Source organism: Molossus molossus, unplaced genomic scaffold (genome assembly GCF_014108415.1).
Source record: "Molossus molossus isolate mMolMol1 unplaced genomic scaffold, mMolMol1.p scaffold_m16_p_3, whole genome shotgun sequence".
In the NCBI taxonomy this organism is placed as follows: Eukaryota; Metazoa; Chordata; class Mammalia; order Chiroptera; family Molossidae; genus Molossus; species Molossus molossus.
Window position 1 is genome coordinate 9,476,494 of NW_023425366.1, and position 13,480 is coordinate 9,489,973.

Below are 13,480 nucleotides of genomic sequence, written 5' to 3' on the forward strand. Positions count from 1 at the left end.
CTTGTATCTCGCTTTTATCTGCTTCTTTAAACTTTAAATAGAACTACTCAGAACAGCTTAAAAGGCGGAGACTTCACAAGGCCACCTTGTCAGTATCTGATATGCAATCTCACACGCACCACATCTGTAAACAGTAGGCTGCAGATAAACTAAATGAATCGGAGACGTTGGGAAAATGATGAAAGTGAGTCAAAGTAAATGATGGTTCAAGGAAATAGCAGCACAGTCATACTATCCGGGCTGAACACCACCGCATTCTCCTCCCCGTGAGGTACCGCAGGGTCAGCACTGCCCACCGCAGGTGTTCACGGCCTTGGTGTGCACTTCGATGACAATAACCATTGAAAGCCACGTAACGAGCCAGTAAACGTGCGTTTAAGGCGGGGGCCTGGCTCTCCCCCGCTTGCCTCTCCAGAGTCCTTCTCCCTCTTCTCCCCGCTGCCTGGAGGGCTGCTACCTGTGACACATCAGGAGACCTTCTGTCCTCTTGCTGTGGGGCGTTTAGTCAATGGGGGCAAAAGTAAGAGGCAGAAAGGGGAAGAGAGTGCAGATCCCCTGGCTCCCTCCTGGGGGACCTCTGAGGTCCGGCTTCAGCGGCCATGTCCACACCTCCGCTGCCTCCAGGTCCTCTTGCTCTTCGGACACGGGCACGGACATATTCCCGAGCTCGGGCCATCCAGGGCACTGCCCTGTGGTTTGCAGTGTCCCTCACTGTCCCACGCTTCAGCTAACAGCCCCACTTGTCAGCATCCTCTGTCCTAATTAACCATGCCATCTGTGCCCAATGAGGACCATGACACAGACATCCAGAAACTCCTTCAGGTCTGCTGCAATGGACTGCTTTCCTGTTGGATGGCATCTCATAAAGCAGTCGAGAGACAGACATGTCAAGGACCCAAACACCGGCTGATTTTTTCACTATGGGCATTGCTTGAAGAGTTTCTGTCTCAGGAGGATTTCAGTTCTAATCCTCTCAAACTCTAAATCCCTAAGTGACAGCTTTGTCATTTTGCACCATTTTATAAAGAGAACAAGTAGTCGTTGGCCTCTGTCCCGCCAGGTTAGAACACTGCTAGAGCCACCAGCTGTCAGGTCAGCCCAGGTGACCCAGGCAGACAACAGGCGTCAGAGGGAACAGAGTAAAAGGCAAAGATCCTTAACCCTTAGTAAGCAGCACCTTCAATCTAACCGAGACTAGCATGTGAGAAATAATTTTCTTTATCTTGAGTAAAATAAAACGGAGAAGTGAGCAAAGATGGGGCTTACCGACATTCGTAGGGCAATTTACAAACACATCTTGAATCCTTCACTTTCTCCCAGGGCTGACAGACAGGCGCAGCCTGTGTCAAGGGGGCATCTAAAAAGCAAATGATATGGGAGACGCAGTCATTGGGAGAAGAGCTTCTTTGTAGTAAACAACGAATCATCTTCATTGGTGAACCTGGCTCTTTAATATTCTTAACAAGTTGGTGCAGTAAAATGATAAAGCTGTAAAGCATTTTACAAGAGATAGAGTGTTTTTTGGAGCAGCCTACAAATGATGTCATTGGTCATGGTAGCTACCATTTCTTGAGCATGTACTATTAGCTATGCACTTCTTATACATTGCGGTATCTAGCCCTCCTTAACAAATGCCCATTTAAGAGATGGGAAAAGCAAGGGTCAGAAAAGTTATGGAGCTGGTGCTAGTTCACACATTTAATGAATTGGCCAAGCCAGGACTCAAGTCCACAGCTGTCTGGATCCAAGGCCAGACGAGTGGGCTCCCTTTCATGGAGAAGTTGGTGTTTAGTGGTCACTTGGCAGCATATATACCAAAATCGGAACAATATGAGGAAGATTAGCATGGGCCCCGCACAAAGATGACAACAAATTCGTCATAGACACAGACAACAGCATGGTGGCTACCAGAGGGGAAAGGAGGGGGGAGGAGAAAGAGGGTACAGGGGTCAAATACAAGCTGACAGAGGAGACTAGTCTTCAGGTAGTGAGCACACAGTAGACCGTGCAGATGTTTTGTGATAAAGTTGAATGCCTTAAATTTACATAATATTACTAACCAATGTTAGCCCAATAAATTTAATCTTTTTAGAAAAAGGAGTTGGTGTTTATGGTGTGGACTGCCTTTTGTTCACTGTACCTACAATGGGACGGAAAACAGAAACATGACCTATACATGGAGAACTCCCATGAGTCCCCAGGAGATCTGTAGTGACTTCTCATGGGTAATATCCAAGTGGTCTCCCTTCAGCAGTAACATTAATAAAATCCTCTCCATTGCTTTGTGTTTTCTATAAACTGATCGAAAGTTAACCATCATTCGAACGTTGACAGGAAAACGCCTTGGTCCAGGTCATAAGAGCATGATTTGACTGCCATTGCCCTGGCCGTACCTGACTACAATGTGAATGATCGACAACACTCTATTTCCACCTCCCGCTCCATTCTTCACAATGGAATCCAGTGCATCGTGAAGCTGGCACCTGCTGAATAGATCTATAAAGCAGTGAAGGAGGGCTGATGCCCTGGCTCATTTGGTTGGAGTGCTGTCCCGTACAGCAAAAGGTTGCAGGTTTGATTCCGGGTCTGGGCATGTACCTAGGTTTTGGGTTTGATCCCTGGTCAAGGCGCATACAGGTAACAACAGATTGTTTCTCTCTCACATCCGTCTCTCTCTTTCTCTCTCTCACTCTCTCTCTCTTTCTCTCTCTCTCTCTCTCTCTCATATATATATATATATATATATATATATATATATATATCCAAAAATCAATAAAAACATGTCCTCATGAGAGGATTAAAAAAATCAAAATTAGCCCTAGTCAGTTTGGCTCAGAGATTAGAGCATCGGCTCATGGACCAAAGGGTTATGGGTTTGATTCCCAGTCAAGGGCACGTACCTGGGTTGCAGGTTCGATCCCTGGCCCTGGTCAGGGTCGTGCAAGAGGCAATCAATCAATGCGTCTCTCTTTCACATCAGTATTTATCTCTCTCACCCTCCCTCCAATCCACTCTATCTAAAAATAAATGGGGAAATATACTCAGGTAAGATTAACCAAAAAATTAAATAAAAATTAAAAATAAATTTAGGAAAAAGAAGGGCTAGAGAGCATGTTTTTATGGAAGCACAAACTATAAAATTTTTTCTTACTTTGGAAAACTTAAGAGTTTTAGACACAACAAGAAAATCTCATGAACAAATTAGAATCTTGTGAAAATAGCAGCAATGTGAGTGCACCTGCCATGTCCTGCAACATCTGCAACAAGTGCTCCTTCTCTAACCCTTCCTTTAAAGTGGTATTACCCTAAATGCAATGTAGTACTGTAGTGTGTCCTAGCCCGTCAAAAGGACATTAGCAGAAAAACTGATAATATATGAACAACATCTGTAGTTTAGTCAATAGTATTGTAATAATATTACTGTGTTAGTTTTGACCAACTAAATTATGTCAAGTTATGTGAAATGTTAATATTATGGAAAGGTGGGTAAAGGATATGTAAGAACTATATTTGTAACTATTCTAAAATCTAAATTCTTCCCAAACATACACACACACACACACACACACACACGTGTGTGTGTGTGTGTATATATATATATATTTTTTTTTTTTTTCCCACCCAAGGACATTTTTCCATTGATTTTCAGTGGGAGGGAGGGAGAGAGAGAAAGAGAGAGAGAGAGAGAGAGAGAGAGAAATATTGATGTGAGACACACCAATTTGTTGCCTCCCAGTGACCCAAACCAGGGCTGGGGATTGAACCACAACCAAGGTACGTGCCCTTGACCAGAATTGAACCTGCAACCCTTTGGTCCATGGTCTGAAGCTCTAACCGCTGAGCCAAATCGGCCAGAACAGCACATATATATACTTTTAATAGTATTATCTGGATCAGTGCTTCTCAACCAAGGGCAATGTTGCCCTCTAGGGACATTTGACAGTGTCTAGAGTCATTTTTGGTTGTCACACTGGGGGTGCTACTGACATCTAGTGGGTGGATATCAGGATGCTGCTAAATATCTTACAGTGTATAGGACAGGCTTCTACAACAAAGAATTGTCAGGCCCAAAATTCCAATAGCGTTGGGGTGGAGAAAATATAATCTAAATGTACCAAAACAAAAGTTCAACGCTAAAGCTGTGCAAATTATTTCTGCATTATGATAAGAACTTAATTTGCTAATTGTTCATAGAGATAAAATTTTAGATTTCAAACATTTTCTAAAAGGTATTATAATTTCTTTGTGAAAATTGCTTATAGACTTACCTGGGCCAAAGACTTTTGCATTTGTTTTCTTCGTAGCTCCATTAACCAAATAAGATGCTCTGAGGGCCCTCGTAGGGTGTGTATCTTTACTATTTTAAAACCACATTATCTTCACATCAAGACTGAACACTGGTTGGGTGGGGAGTGAGGGTTTAGTGTTTAATAGGTTCCATTTGGGAGGATGAAAAAGTTCTGGAGATGGATGGTGGGAATGTATTTAATGGGAATGTATTTAATGCCACTGAACTGTACAAATGGTTAAAATAATACATTTTATGTTATGTATGGTTTACCACAATAAAAAAAAAAAAAGACTAATAGACACAGCTGGTATTTTAAAACATTGACTTTGGAGGCTGACAAAGCTGGAATTCTTTGTTTATTATAGGCTTATATTAAGGGTAGTTATTATTGTTATCCGCATCTTCTGAAAACATGCAGGTCTGAAAAACATCCTTAATTAAAACTGTAATAGAATTTGCTGCTGAGTGGGAGAAATTTTATACCAAATTGTGCTATAAAATGGGCGAAGCAGACATTTTAGAAAGACAAGTATATAATCCCCTTTGGAATTAAAGAATAACCAATGACTGCACATTGTTCTCTTTAATTTTAGAATTACTGGCACAGGTCCATTGTTTCAAATATCTCAAATAAATTTATGCTTCAGTGCATGTAGGAAAAAACAACTGTCTCTAATACAGGCCTTTGAGACAGCTAAAGACACATGGCAGCTGGCGCGGTGGGCATTCCACTGGACAGGCTGCCCTCCTCCTCTGGCATCTACCATCTAATATATGGCTGCATCAGTGACAGGGTGCTCCATGCAGCCTTCTCCTTGTAGTTGTGACCACCTAATTCACCTAATAGTACCACTCATGAAATCTAGATAGTATCATTTCATTCTCACTAGAAAAGACAAATTTCAGCACTGAATCAAAATCATACACTAGGGAAATAAGAATACCATAGAAAGTGGAATGCAAAAGAGTTTTTCTTCTTTCCTATTTTTAATTATTCCAAGCATATATTTCCTTCTCTACTTTAAAAAATGAAAACAAAGAAGAAATAAGAGGTTATTTTTTAAATGAATTCATCTTAAGTATCTCTAAAAAAGAAATTGTTTGGCCTTCCCAATCTCTTCCTACCTTAAGTTCTTAAAAAAACATTTTAATTTGCCTAATGTTCAAAATACTAGGTTTTTGGATTTACGCTATTAAGAACAACTTTGCAAACCACAACACTTTTTCTTCACTAACTTCTGCTTTGAAGTATTCAATGTAAATGCTTGTAAATTTCCTATTTTGATAATACTAATAAATTCTCTGAAAGCCTATAAAAATATACAAACTTTTATATAAATTATTATCTTAACTTAGTACTTAATAAAAGTAAATTTAAAAATCAGGAGGAGCCCAGCCAATGTGGCTCAGTGGTTGAGTGTCAACACATGCCCAAGTTGTGAGCCTGATCCCCAGTGGGGGGCATGCAGGAGGCAGCCAATCGATGTTCTCTCTCATCAATGTTTCTGTCTCTCTCTCTCTCCCTTCCTCTCTCTCTGAAATCCATAAAAGAAAAAAAATTAAAAATCAGGAGGAAACCAGAAATTAGCTTTTAGAAATCCTTTTTCTTGGCACCGTAAGCTATACAAAGCTAATCTTTGATATAAAGGATTGCAGTTCAAATGTAAACATCACCAGGGCTAGTCTTGCCTTTCTTCGCATTCCGTGAGTCTACCTGTGCCATGTAAAACAGTCTGTGATCTGGGCTATGAACTGACCTCCTCCTCACGAGGGAGGCAGAGATGAAGGCAAGGACTCCACAGTCGCGGTGCTCCGGGGCCGGAAGGCCACCACGAGGACTGCGCCTGCCTGAGTGACGGCGCCCGGGGACTGCTCACCTTTACGCACACAGCGGGCACTCCTTATCTCGGGGCTCCACTTCAGGCTGGATCCACACAGAAATGTTGAAGGACCTTCTAAGGACATGCCACTTGAACAGGATAAGGTCACCTTCTCGCCAATTGTGTAGGAAGGCTTCTGGGGATGACTCTGTATGCCATCCATCAGTGTAGGCAGAACACAGGCAATTTCTAAAGATTCAAAAAGAGAGAGAGCAGAATACAAGGGTCATTGCTTTCTTAAGCCATCTGTCTAAAAACATGACCACCTTGAATGGTGCTGATATACTTGCTCTGCTTTTTCACATTAGAAGACAAGAAAGAAGAGTTGAGTTCATACTGAGGGTGCTCAGAAAGACATGCCCCACTGTGCCCCACATGTCATTGACCGATGAATGACAGAAGACCAAAACAGTTCTCACCCTTCACATTACCCTCAAAGCAATGTGACCACTTAGAATAAACAAGCCTTATAAACACAGTCCTAAGTCCAGACTTTTCACAGCTACCACTTCTATCCCTGGTCTGCTAGAACTTTCCCAAGAACTGTGTTTATTTATATATCATTAACATGTATCCAATTGGATATTTCACTATCTGAAATTTTTAAAGAACTGCCTTTAACCTTGCAACCATAAAAATGTTAATGTTATTTGGTTTCTCATCTCTATTCTTTTTTGCTTGATATATTTATTAGTTCAAACTTTCTACTTGAAAAAAAAAAAAAGCAAACAGAATAATGAGAAGCATGTATAGTTATGGAAAGCAAGCCAAAATTCACAATTTTTTGTTGTTGTTGTTGTTGTTAATCCTCTCCTGAGGATATTTTTTCCATTGATTTTTAGAGGGAGCTGAAAGGAGGGAGTTAGGGAGGGAGGGAGAGAAAGAAACATCAACATGAGAGAGACACATCAATTGGTTGCCTCCCACATGCACCTTGACCAGAGCCAGGGATCAAACCTGCAACCTAGGTGCATGCTCTTGAGTGGAAATCGAACCCACAACTCTTCGGTGCATGGGCCAATGCTCTAAGCAGTGCACCACACCAGCCAGGACAGAATTCACAATTTTTTTAAAAATCTTGGCAATCTCTCTAATGGATCTTGGACAATAATCTACAAAATACTGTTCTATTGCTGCACCATTTTCATCAGAAAATCCATTTATTCATTCATTCAAAACAGCACCTATTGAGAGCCTCTATTTTGCCAAGTGTGTTGTGTGCTGCTGAGGATACAAAATATGAGTCGAGTTTTGAAGGTCCAAGGTTCCAGAGAGAACGGAAGTCTAAATGGTGATGACGACATTTGGTAATGCCTTTCTCCTTGAGGTGTGTGTAAGGCTGAAGGGGAAATGCTGCAGGGCTGCCGAGCGAAGGAGAAAGCTGCAGCCCAGGGCTGAAAAGCCAAGCCGAGTAGCGGGCAGGGTCACTGGGCTGAGAGACAAAAGCATTAGAGTCCAGTCCTGTTGAAAAGAAGGGACCCAACTAGAAATTCCACATCACAGTTTCCAATGGGGTCCATTTATTAACGGCCACACACTAGCAATGGAGGTAAAACAGGCATGGACCAGACTCACTGCCTGCCAGAAACAAAGCTGAATTTTCTCTTGAGGAACATAACATCATCCAGAGCCTCAAATTATTTCTTTAATTTTCACACATGAAGTCTGGGATTCAATCAAAACTAATTTAATTTAAAAAGATAAGAATTCGCCCTGGCCGGTTTGGTTCAGCGGTTAGAGCGTCGGCCTGCGGTCCTGAGAGACCCGGGTTCGGTTCCCGCTAAGGGCACGTACCTCGGTTGCAGTTTGTCCCCGGCCCTGGTTGGTCGTGCGGGTGGCAGCCACTTGATGTGTCCCTTCACGTCGATGTTTCTCTCTCTCTCTCCCTTCCTCTCTCTCCCGCCCACTCTACCTGAACAAAAAATGGAGAAATGTCCTCGGGTGAGGATAAAAAATAAAAAATAAAAAAATAAAATAAAAAGATAAGAATTCCACCCTGGCTGGTTTGGTTCAGCAGTTAGAGCACCGGCCTGTGAACCAGTGAGTTTCGGGTTCAATCCAGCCAAGGGCACATACCTCGATTTCGGTTCATCCCCCACCCTGGTTAGGGTCGTGTGGGAGGCAACCAATTGATGTGTCTCTCTCACACTGGTGTTTCTCTCTCTCTCTCTCTCTCTCTCTCTCTCTCTCTCTCTCTCTCCCTTTCTCTCTCCCTCCCTCCCACTCTTTCTAAAGATAAATAGAAAAATATCCTCAGGTGAGGATTAAAATTAAATTATAATATTAATAATAATAACAATAACAATAAACAGATAAGATCCCCAGCTTGCTCTCCTTCCTGGGACCATACCTGCACCTTCGCCCCTCCCCTCTTCTTCCTCCCAGGCTTGTGCCCTTTACCTTCCTCTCTCGTAAGCTCCAATGGCCCTTCCTTTGCCTCTGTAAGATGTTTCCTGATTCCACACCCAGCTGACTCACTTTTCCTACCTCTGTAACTTTCTAAATAAACTTTCTCAAATAAATAAATAAATACATCAGAATTTATCAAAATAAAAAACAAAAGAGACTATAGAAGCAGACCCACAGCAAATCCAAATAAGGGGATTAATAGACTTAGGTCTTGAAAGAACTGATTAACATGTTGGGGGCAAAAATACATGACAAGGTGGGGAATTTCAACAGAGAATTTGAAAGTATAGAAAAGCAGACAAATGGAATATGTAGAATTGGAAAATAAAACTAAGAACTCAAGAGACCTCTTAAAAGTACATTATATACAACTGTACAGAGAATTAACAAACTTTAAGATAGGTCAGTAGAAAATATTTAGAATGATATAGAGAGGGAAAATGATATAAAACAAAGAAAATAATGGGCATAATATATATAATCTAAAATTGTATCATTTGTGTCTCATGAGGAGAAATGAGCAAGAATGGGACAGAGGTACTTGGTCAAGAGTTTTCTAAAATTGACAAAGAACATTAAAGCACAGGTTTAAGAACTGCTCTGAGCATCAACAAGCATAGAGACAACGAAAATCACACCAAAGTACATCGGAGTAGAGTTGCTTCTGAAAAACAAAGACAAAAAAACATTTTTTTAAGCAGCCAGACAGAAAAGAGAGAAATGATAGTTTAAGAACTGACTTCTCACTAGAAAACAATAATGGTAGAGGCAATGTAATGACATTTTTAAAGGGTTTAAAGAAAATAAATGCTAACTTATCATTTCTTAGCCAATAAAAATATCCTTCAAACATGAAGATAAAATGAAGACATTTAAGATGAATAAAGAGTGGGACAGTTTTTCACTGGGAGATTCATAATAAAGGAAAAGAAGCGCCCAGCCAGTGTGGCTCAGTGTTTGAGCTCAACCCATTCACCAAGAAGTCGCTGGTTCGATTCCCGGTCAGGACACATGCCCAGGCTGTGGGCCCAATCCCCAGCAGGGGACACGCAGGAGGCAGCCAATCAATGTTCTGTCTCATCGATGTTCCTCTCTCTCTCTCCCTCTCACTTCCTCTCTCTCTAAAATCAATAAAGGAAAAAATATTTTTTAAAAAAGGAAAAGAAGTTCTTCAAGCAAAAGTATCTGATTAATCTTTTCCTAGAACAAATTTTAGGCTTTATTACTCCTAGCTAGAAAATGTTTATATTCTATTTCAGTAATTTCTACTCAAGAACTCCAGAGAGAGACAGAAAGACAGGCAAAGAAAGAGACAGAAAGAAAGACAGAGGTCTTGCGGACCAATGAGAAAAAGACAGACAAACCTTAAAAATGGAGAAAAGCAGCCCTGGCTGGTTTGGCTCAGGGTTAGAGCATCGGCCTGTGGTCCAGAGAGACCCAGGTTTGGTTCTTGCTAAGGGCACGTACCTCGGTTGCAGTTTGTCCCCGGCCCTGGTTGGGTCATGCAGGAGGCAGCCACTTGATGTGTCCCTTTCACATCGATGTTTCTCTCTCCCTCTCTCTTCTTCTCTCTCCTTCCCACTCTATCTGAACAAAAAAATGAAAAAATGTCCTTGAGTGAGGATTAAAAAATGGGCAAAAGCCCTGGCCGGTTTGGCTCAGCAGTTAGAGCGTCAGTCCGTGGACCAATGAGTCACGGGTTTGATTTCGGTCAAGGACACTTACCTCGGTTGCATTTTGTCCCAGTCCTGGTCGGTTCGTGCGGAAGGCAAACAGGAAATGTGGTTCTATCACATAGATGTTTCTCTCTGTCTCTCTCTCTCTCCCTCCACCCATTCTAACTGATAATAAGTAGAAAAATATCCTCAAGTGAGTAATAAAAAAAAAAAAAAAATGGATAAAAGATTAGACAGCCACTTCACCAAAGAGAATATCCAAATGGTCAATAAACATGTGAAAACGGGCTTAACATCACTAGTCATCAGAAAAAAGTAAAAGTTAAAAAATACAAATTAAAAGGTAAGGTGTCACTATACACCAGTATAGCTTTTAAAAAAAATGTTAATGATAAACGATCAAGTGTGGGTGACGATACAAAGCAATCCTAACTTCTCAGATTCTGGGAGGCATGTAAATTGGTATGATCATGTGGAAGACTGGTAGCATCTTCCAAATTTAGATTCATGTGTACCCCATGACTCAGAAACGTTACTAATAGTAGTATACGCAAGAGAAAAATGTGCACGTGTTCACCAAGGCATTCTTTACATTGCACGCACCCTCCACTCTGTCTCTCCATCTGCTGAACAAACTTACATTGCAGTACAACTGAGACGGAAGCCAAAGAGTAGCGTTAAAGTGACAATATGCCTATATCTGAACAGAATAGGACCCCAAGCATTTAAGGAAGGAGACTGACTGTGGTACACTCCTAGTCATTGAACGTTAGAGGATGTCCTGATGGTCTTAGCCAGAACTGAGCCTCCTGGCCAATTCTAATTTGTCCCAGAAACTTGAAAAATCGCAGTAAAATGTGCCACACCTACCAGGAGCTCCAACAACTAGAGATGGCTGAGGGCTTTTCAAGGCACTCCTGAGACTTAGGATTGTACAAGCCTTTCAGAAAAGGGAGGTCAAGACATGGGGCACATGGTGAGCGCTTATTGATCTTGAATTGCTCTCTTCCACATTATTATCTCATCTTAAATGTTACAGGACAGCCAAGGCTACTCACCCTGACAATGCTTTTCGCCAGCCAGCCACTGCAAATCATCCCCACATCTGGCAACAGGATCTCCAACAAGAGAGTACCCTTCCCTGCAGGTGTAGACTATGTTTTTCCCAACAGGAAACATGGTATCTTTATCCTAAACAGAAATAAAAGAGAAAGAGTGTGCCTATTTTGCATTAACAAAATGCTTCTTTAGATATATTTGGTCTATAAATCATGCCTTCTCTTAATCGTTAAGCAACCTACACTCACATCACTGGCTTAAAAATGGTCTATAAAAATTATTTACTGTCCTAGCCGCAACACTGGTCCCACCATTAATGGAAATAAAACCATTAATGCCACTGGACTATAATTTATCAACTGCTTTCAAAATACCAAGGACTGTACTAAGCATTATACTAAAATTATTTAGTACGCACTGCTCAAGTAACTTCTTTCCCTTCTACTTTTAGTTAAAGGCAGTTTGTTATCAGGTTTGGGAAACAGCCTTGTCAGTCAACCCCTCACAGTAAAGGGCTATGGGCTGTTCATGGGCGATTCTGCCTGGTGATGCCAGTGTGAACAGACAGGTATGTTCACATCCTATGAGCATGTTCGTGAAAGGTTAAGTTTCCCCCGGATTACTTTTGGGGGAAGCATAATGGTGATCTTGCACCCCACCCTGTCAGGAAAGTGCTGCTGGGCCGGGTCACATTCAAGGGAATTTGAAGTCCGAGCCTTGAGTGGGCAACATGCTGATTCGGGGTCTCTCGGTCCTTCCTCACCCTTCTGGTTCTCTGCCAACCCAGGTGCAGTGAAGAAATCGGCCCGGGAGAGGGCTTGGGGATAGACCGGCTATCGTAGGGCATGAGAGCGAGAGTCCAGGGTGCTTCCTCCCTCCCGCGGCCAGGCCTGGCCGGCCTGGCTCCATCGTGGGAGCTGGTAGGAGACCGAGGCCCGGGCTGTGTGGAGTTCTGGAGACAGTCTGGAAGGACACCCCGTCCGCTCTTCCTGCTCGCTCCCCGGCCTGACGAAGGGCCCCCGTGGGAAAGTGGAGCCCATCTACGTAAACTTGCTCTGCGGCAGCACTGGTAGCGGCCAGTGCAAAAACGTAGACTCTCGGGATCTACCTTACTGTTGTAGCTCACTGTCCTTAGAATCCAACTTGTCTTTAAGCTGCCCTAATTAACAACCTCAGAGACAACAAGATAAACAATAAAAAATATTATAGAGGGCTTTAGCCCCATAAAAATTAACTAGAGTTTGACCTTCACTGGAAATTTAAAAAGCAACATCCTTCAAGAAAAGGGAGGACAGAAATGGACCCAAGGCCAGAGTGTCCTGCATGCTCTGTAAAGAAACTAATAGGGAGAAACTGAAGCTCCCTTTACCCCATAAAACTGTAACTGTTCAACATGTGTGTATTGCACCTGACTGACCGCTAATATCTGTCTCAAATTTGTTAATTTTTAAACTTTGGATAATAAAATGAATAGCAGGACAGATGTATGCTGACCCAGTTCCCTTTCGCCTCAGCTCCCTCCCCCCTCCGTTCCCTCCTGCTTATCGCTAACTGCCTCCGCTTCTGTACGCGCAGCTTGCTTGCTCTGCTAAACTCTTGAATGACTCCTGTCCTATATAAGCAACTCTCCCCCTGAGCTCGGGGCTGCAGTTCTCCTCTGTGTAGGTTGGCTGCAGTCCCTGCGCAGATAATAAAACATCCCCAAAACTAAAAAATGGAGTCTAAGTGTGGTCGATCTCCTGGGTTACAACACTTACACCTACAAAATGAGGGAAAATGGAGGACAAGGCTTAAGCGGCCATCTCTATTATTAAGGTCCTGGGCCACTGTGATATAGTCTGTCCCTGGGCAGTGTTTGAGACCACTGGCTCCTCACGGGACAAGACAGTCACTGCAGACTGGGGCACAGCCTCGGGTTTGCTCAAGGGTGTTAGTTCGCGTGGCCTCAGCCTCTCGGCCTGTGTTACCTTCAGGAACTTCGTGGACCCTGGTGACTGTAGTGTGACAATGTGAGTGTTAGTAACACTGGGTTCCTCTCTCTCTACACGCACACACACACACACTGCTCTTCAATCTCCCAACAGTATCTACATTTGGGAAAACTTCGGTGAAATCTCAGTGTCTGTATGTTCTAGGGCCTGGAATCTGAGAGGCAAACCATTCGT

The 13,480-nt window shown here is 42.6% G+C and overlaps 1 protein-coding gene across 1 annotated transcript in view; it reads right to left on the reverse strand.

Moving 5' to 3' along the window:
• The window catches only part of C7 (complement C7), a 57,768-nt gene that overhangs the window by 5,214 nt on the left and 39,074 nt on the right, over positions 1 to 13,480 (reverse strand). Inside the window, exons 14-16 of the mRNA XM_036278854.1 lie at positions 11,315 to 11,447; positions 6,169 to 6,360; positions 1,267 to 1,357 (exon numbers count right to left, since the gene is read on the reverse strand). Coding sequence (XP_036134747.1) covers positions 1,267 to 1,357; positions 6,169 to 6,360; positions 11,315 to 11,447 — 416 coding nt within the window. The remainder of the gene's footprint in view (positions 1 to 1,266; positions 1,358 to 6,168; positions 6,361 to 11,314; positions 11,448 to 13,480) is intronic.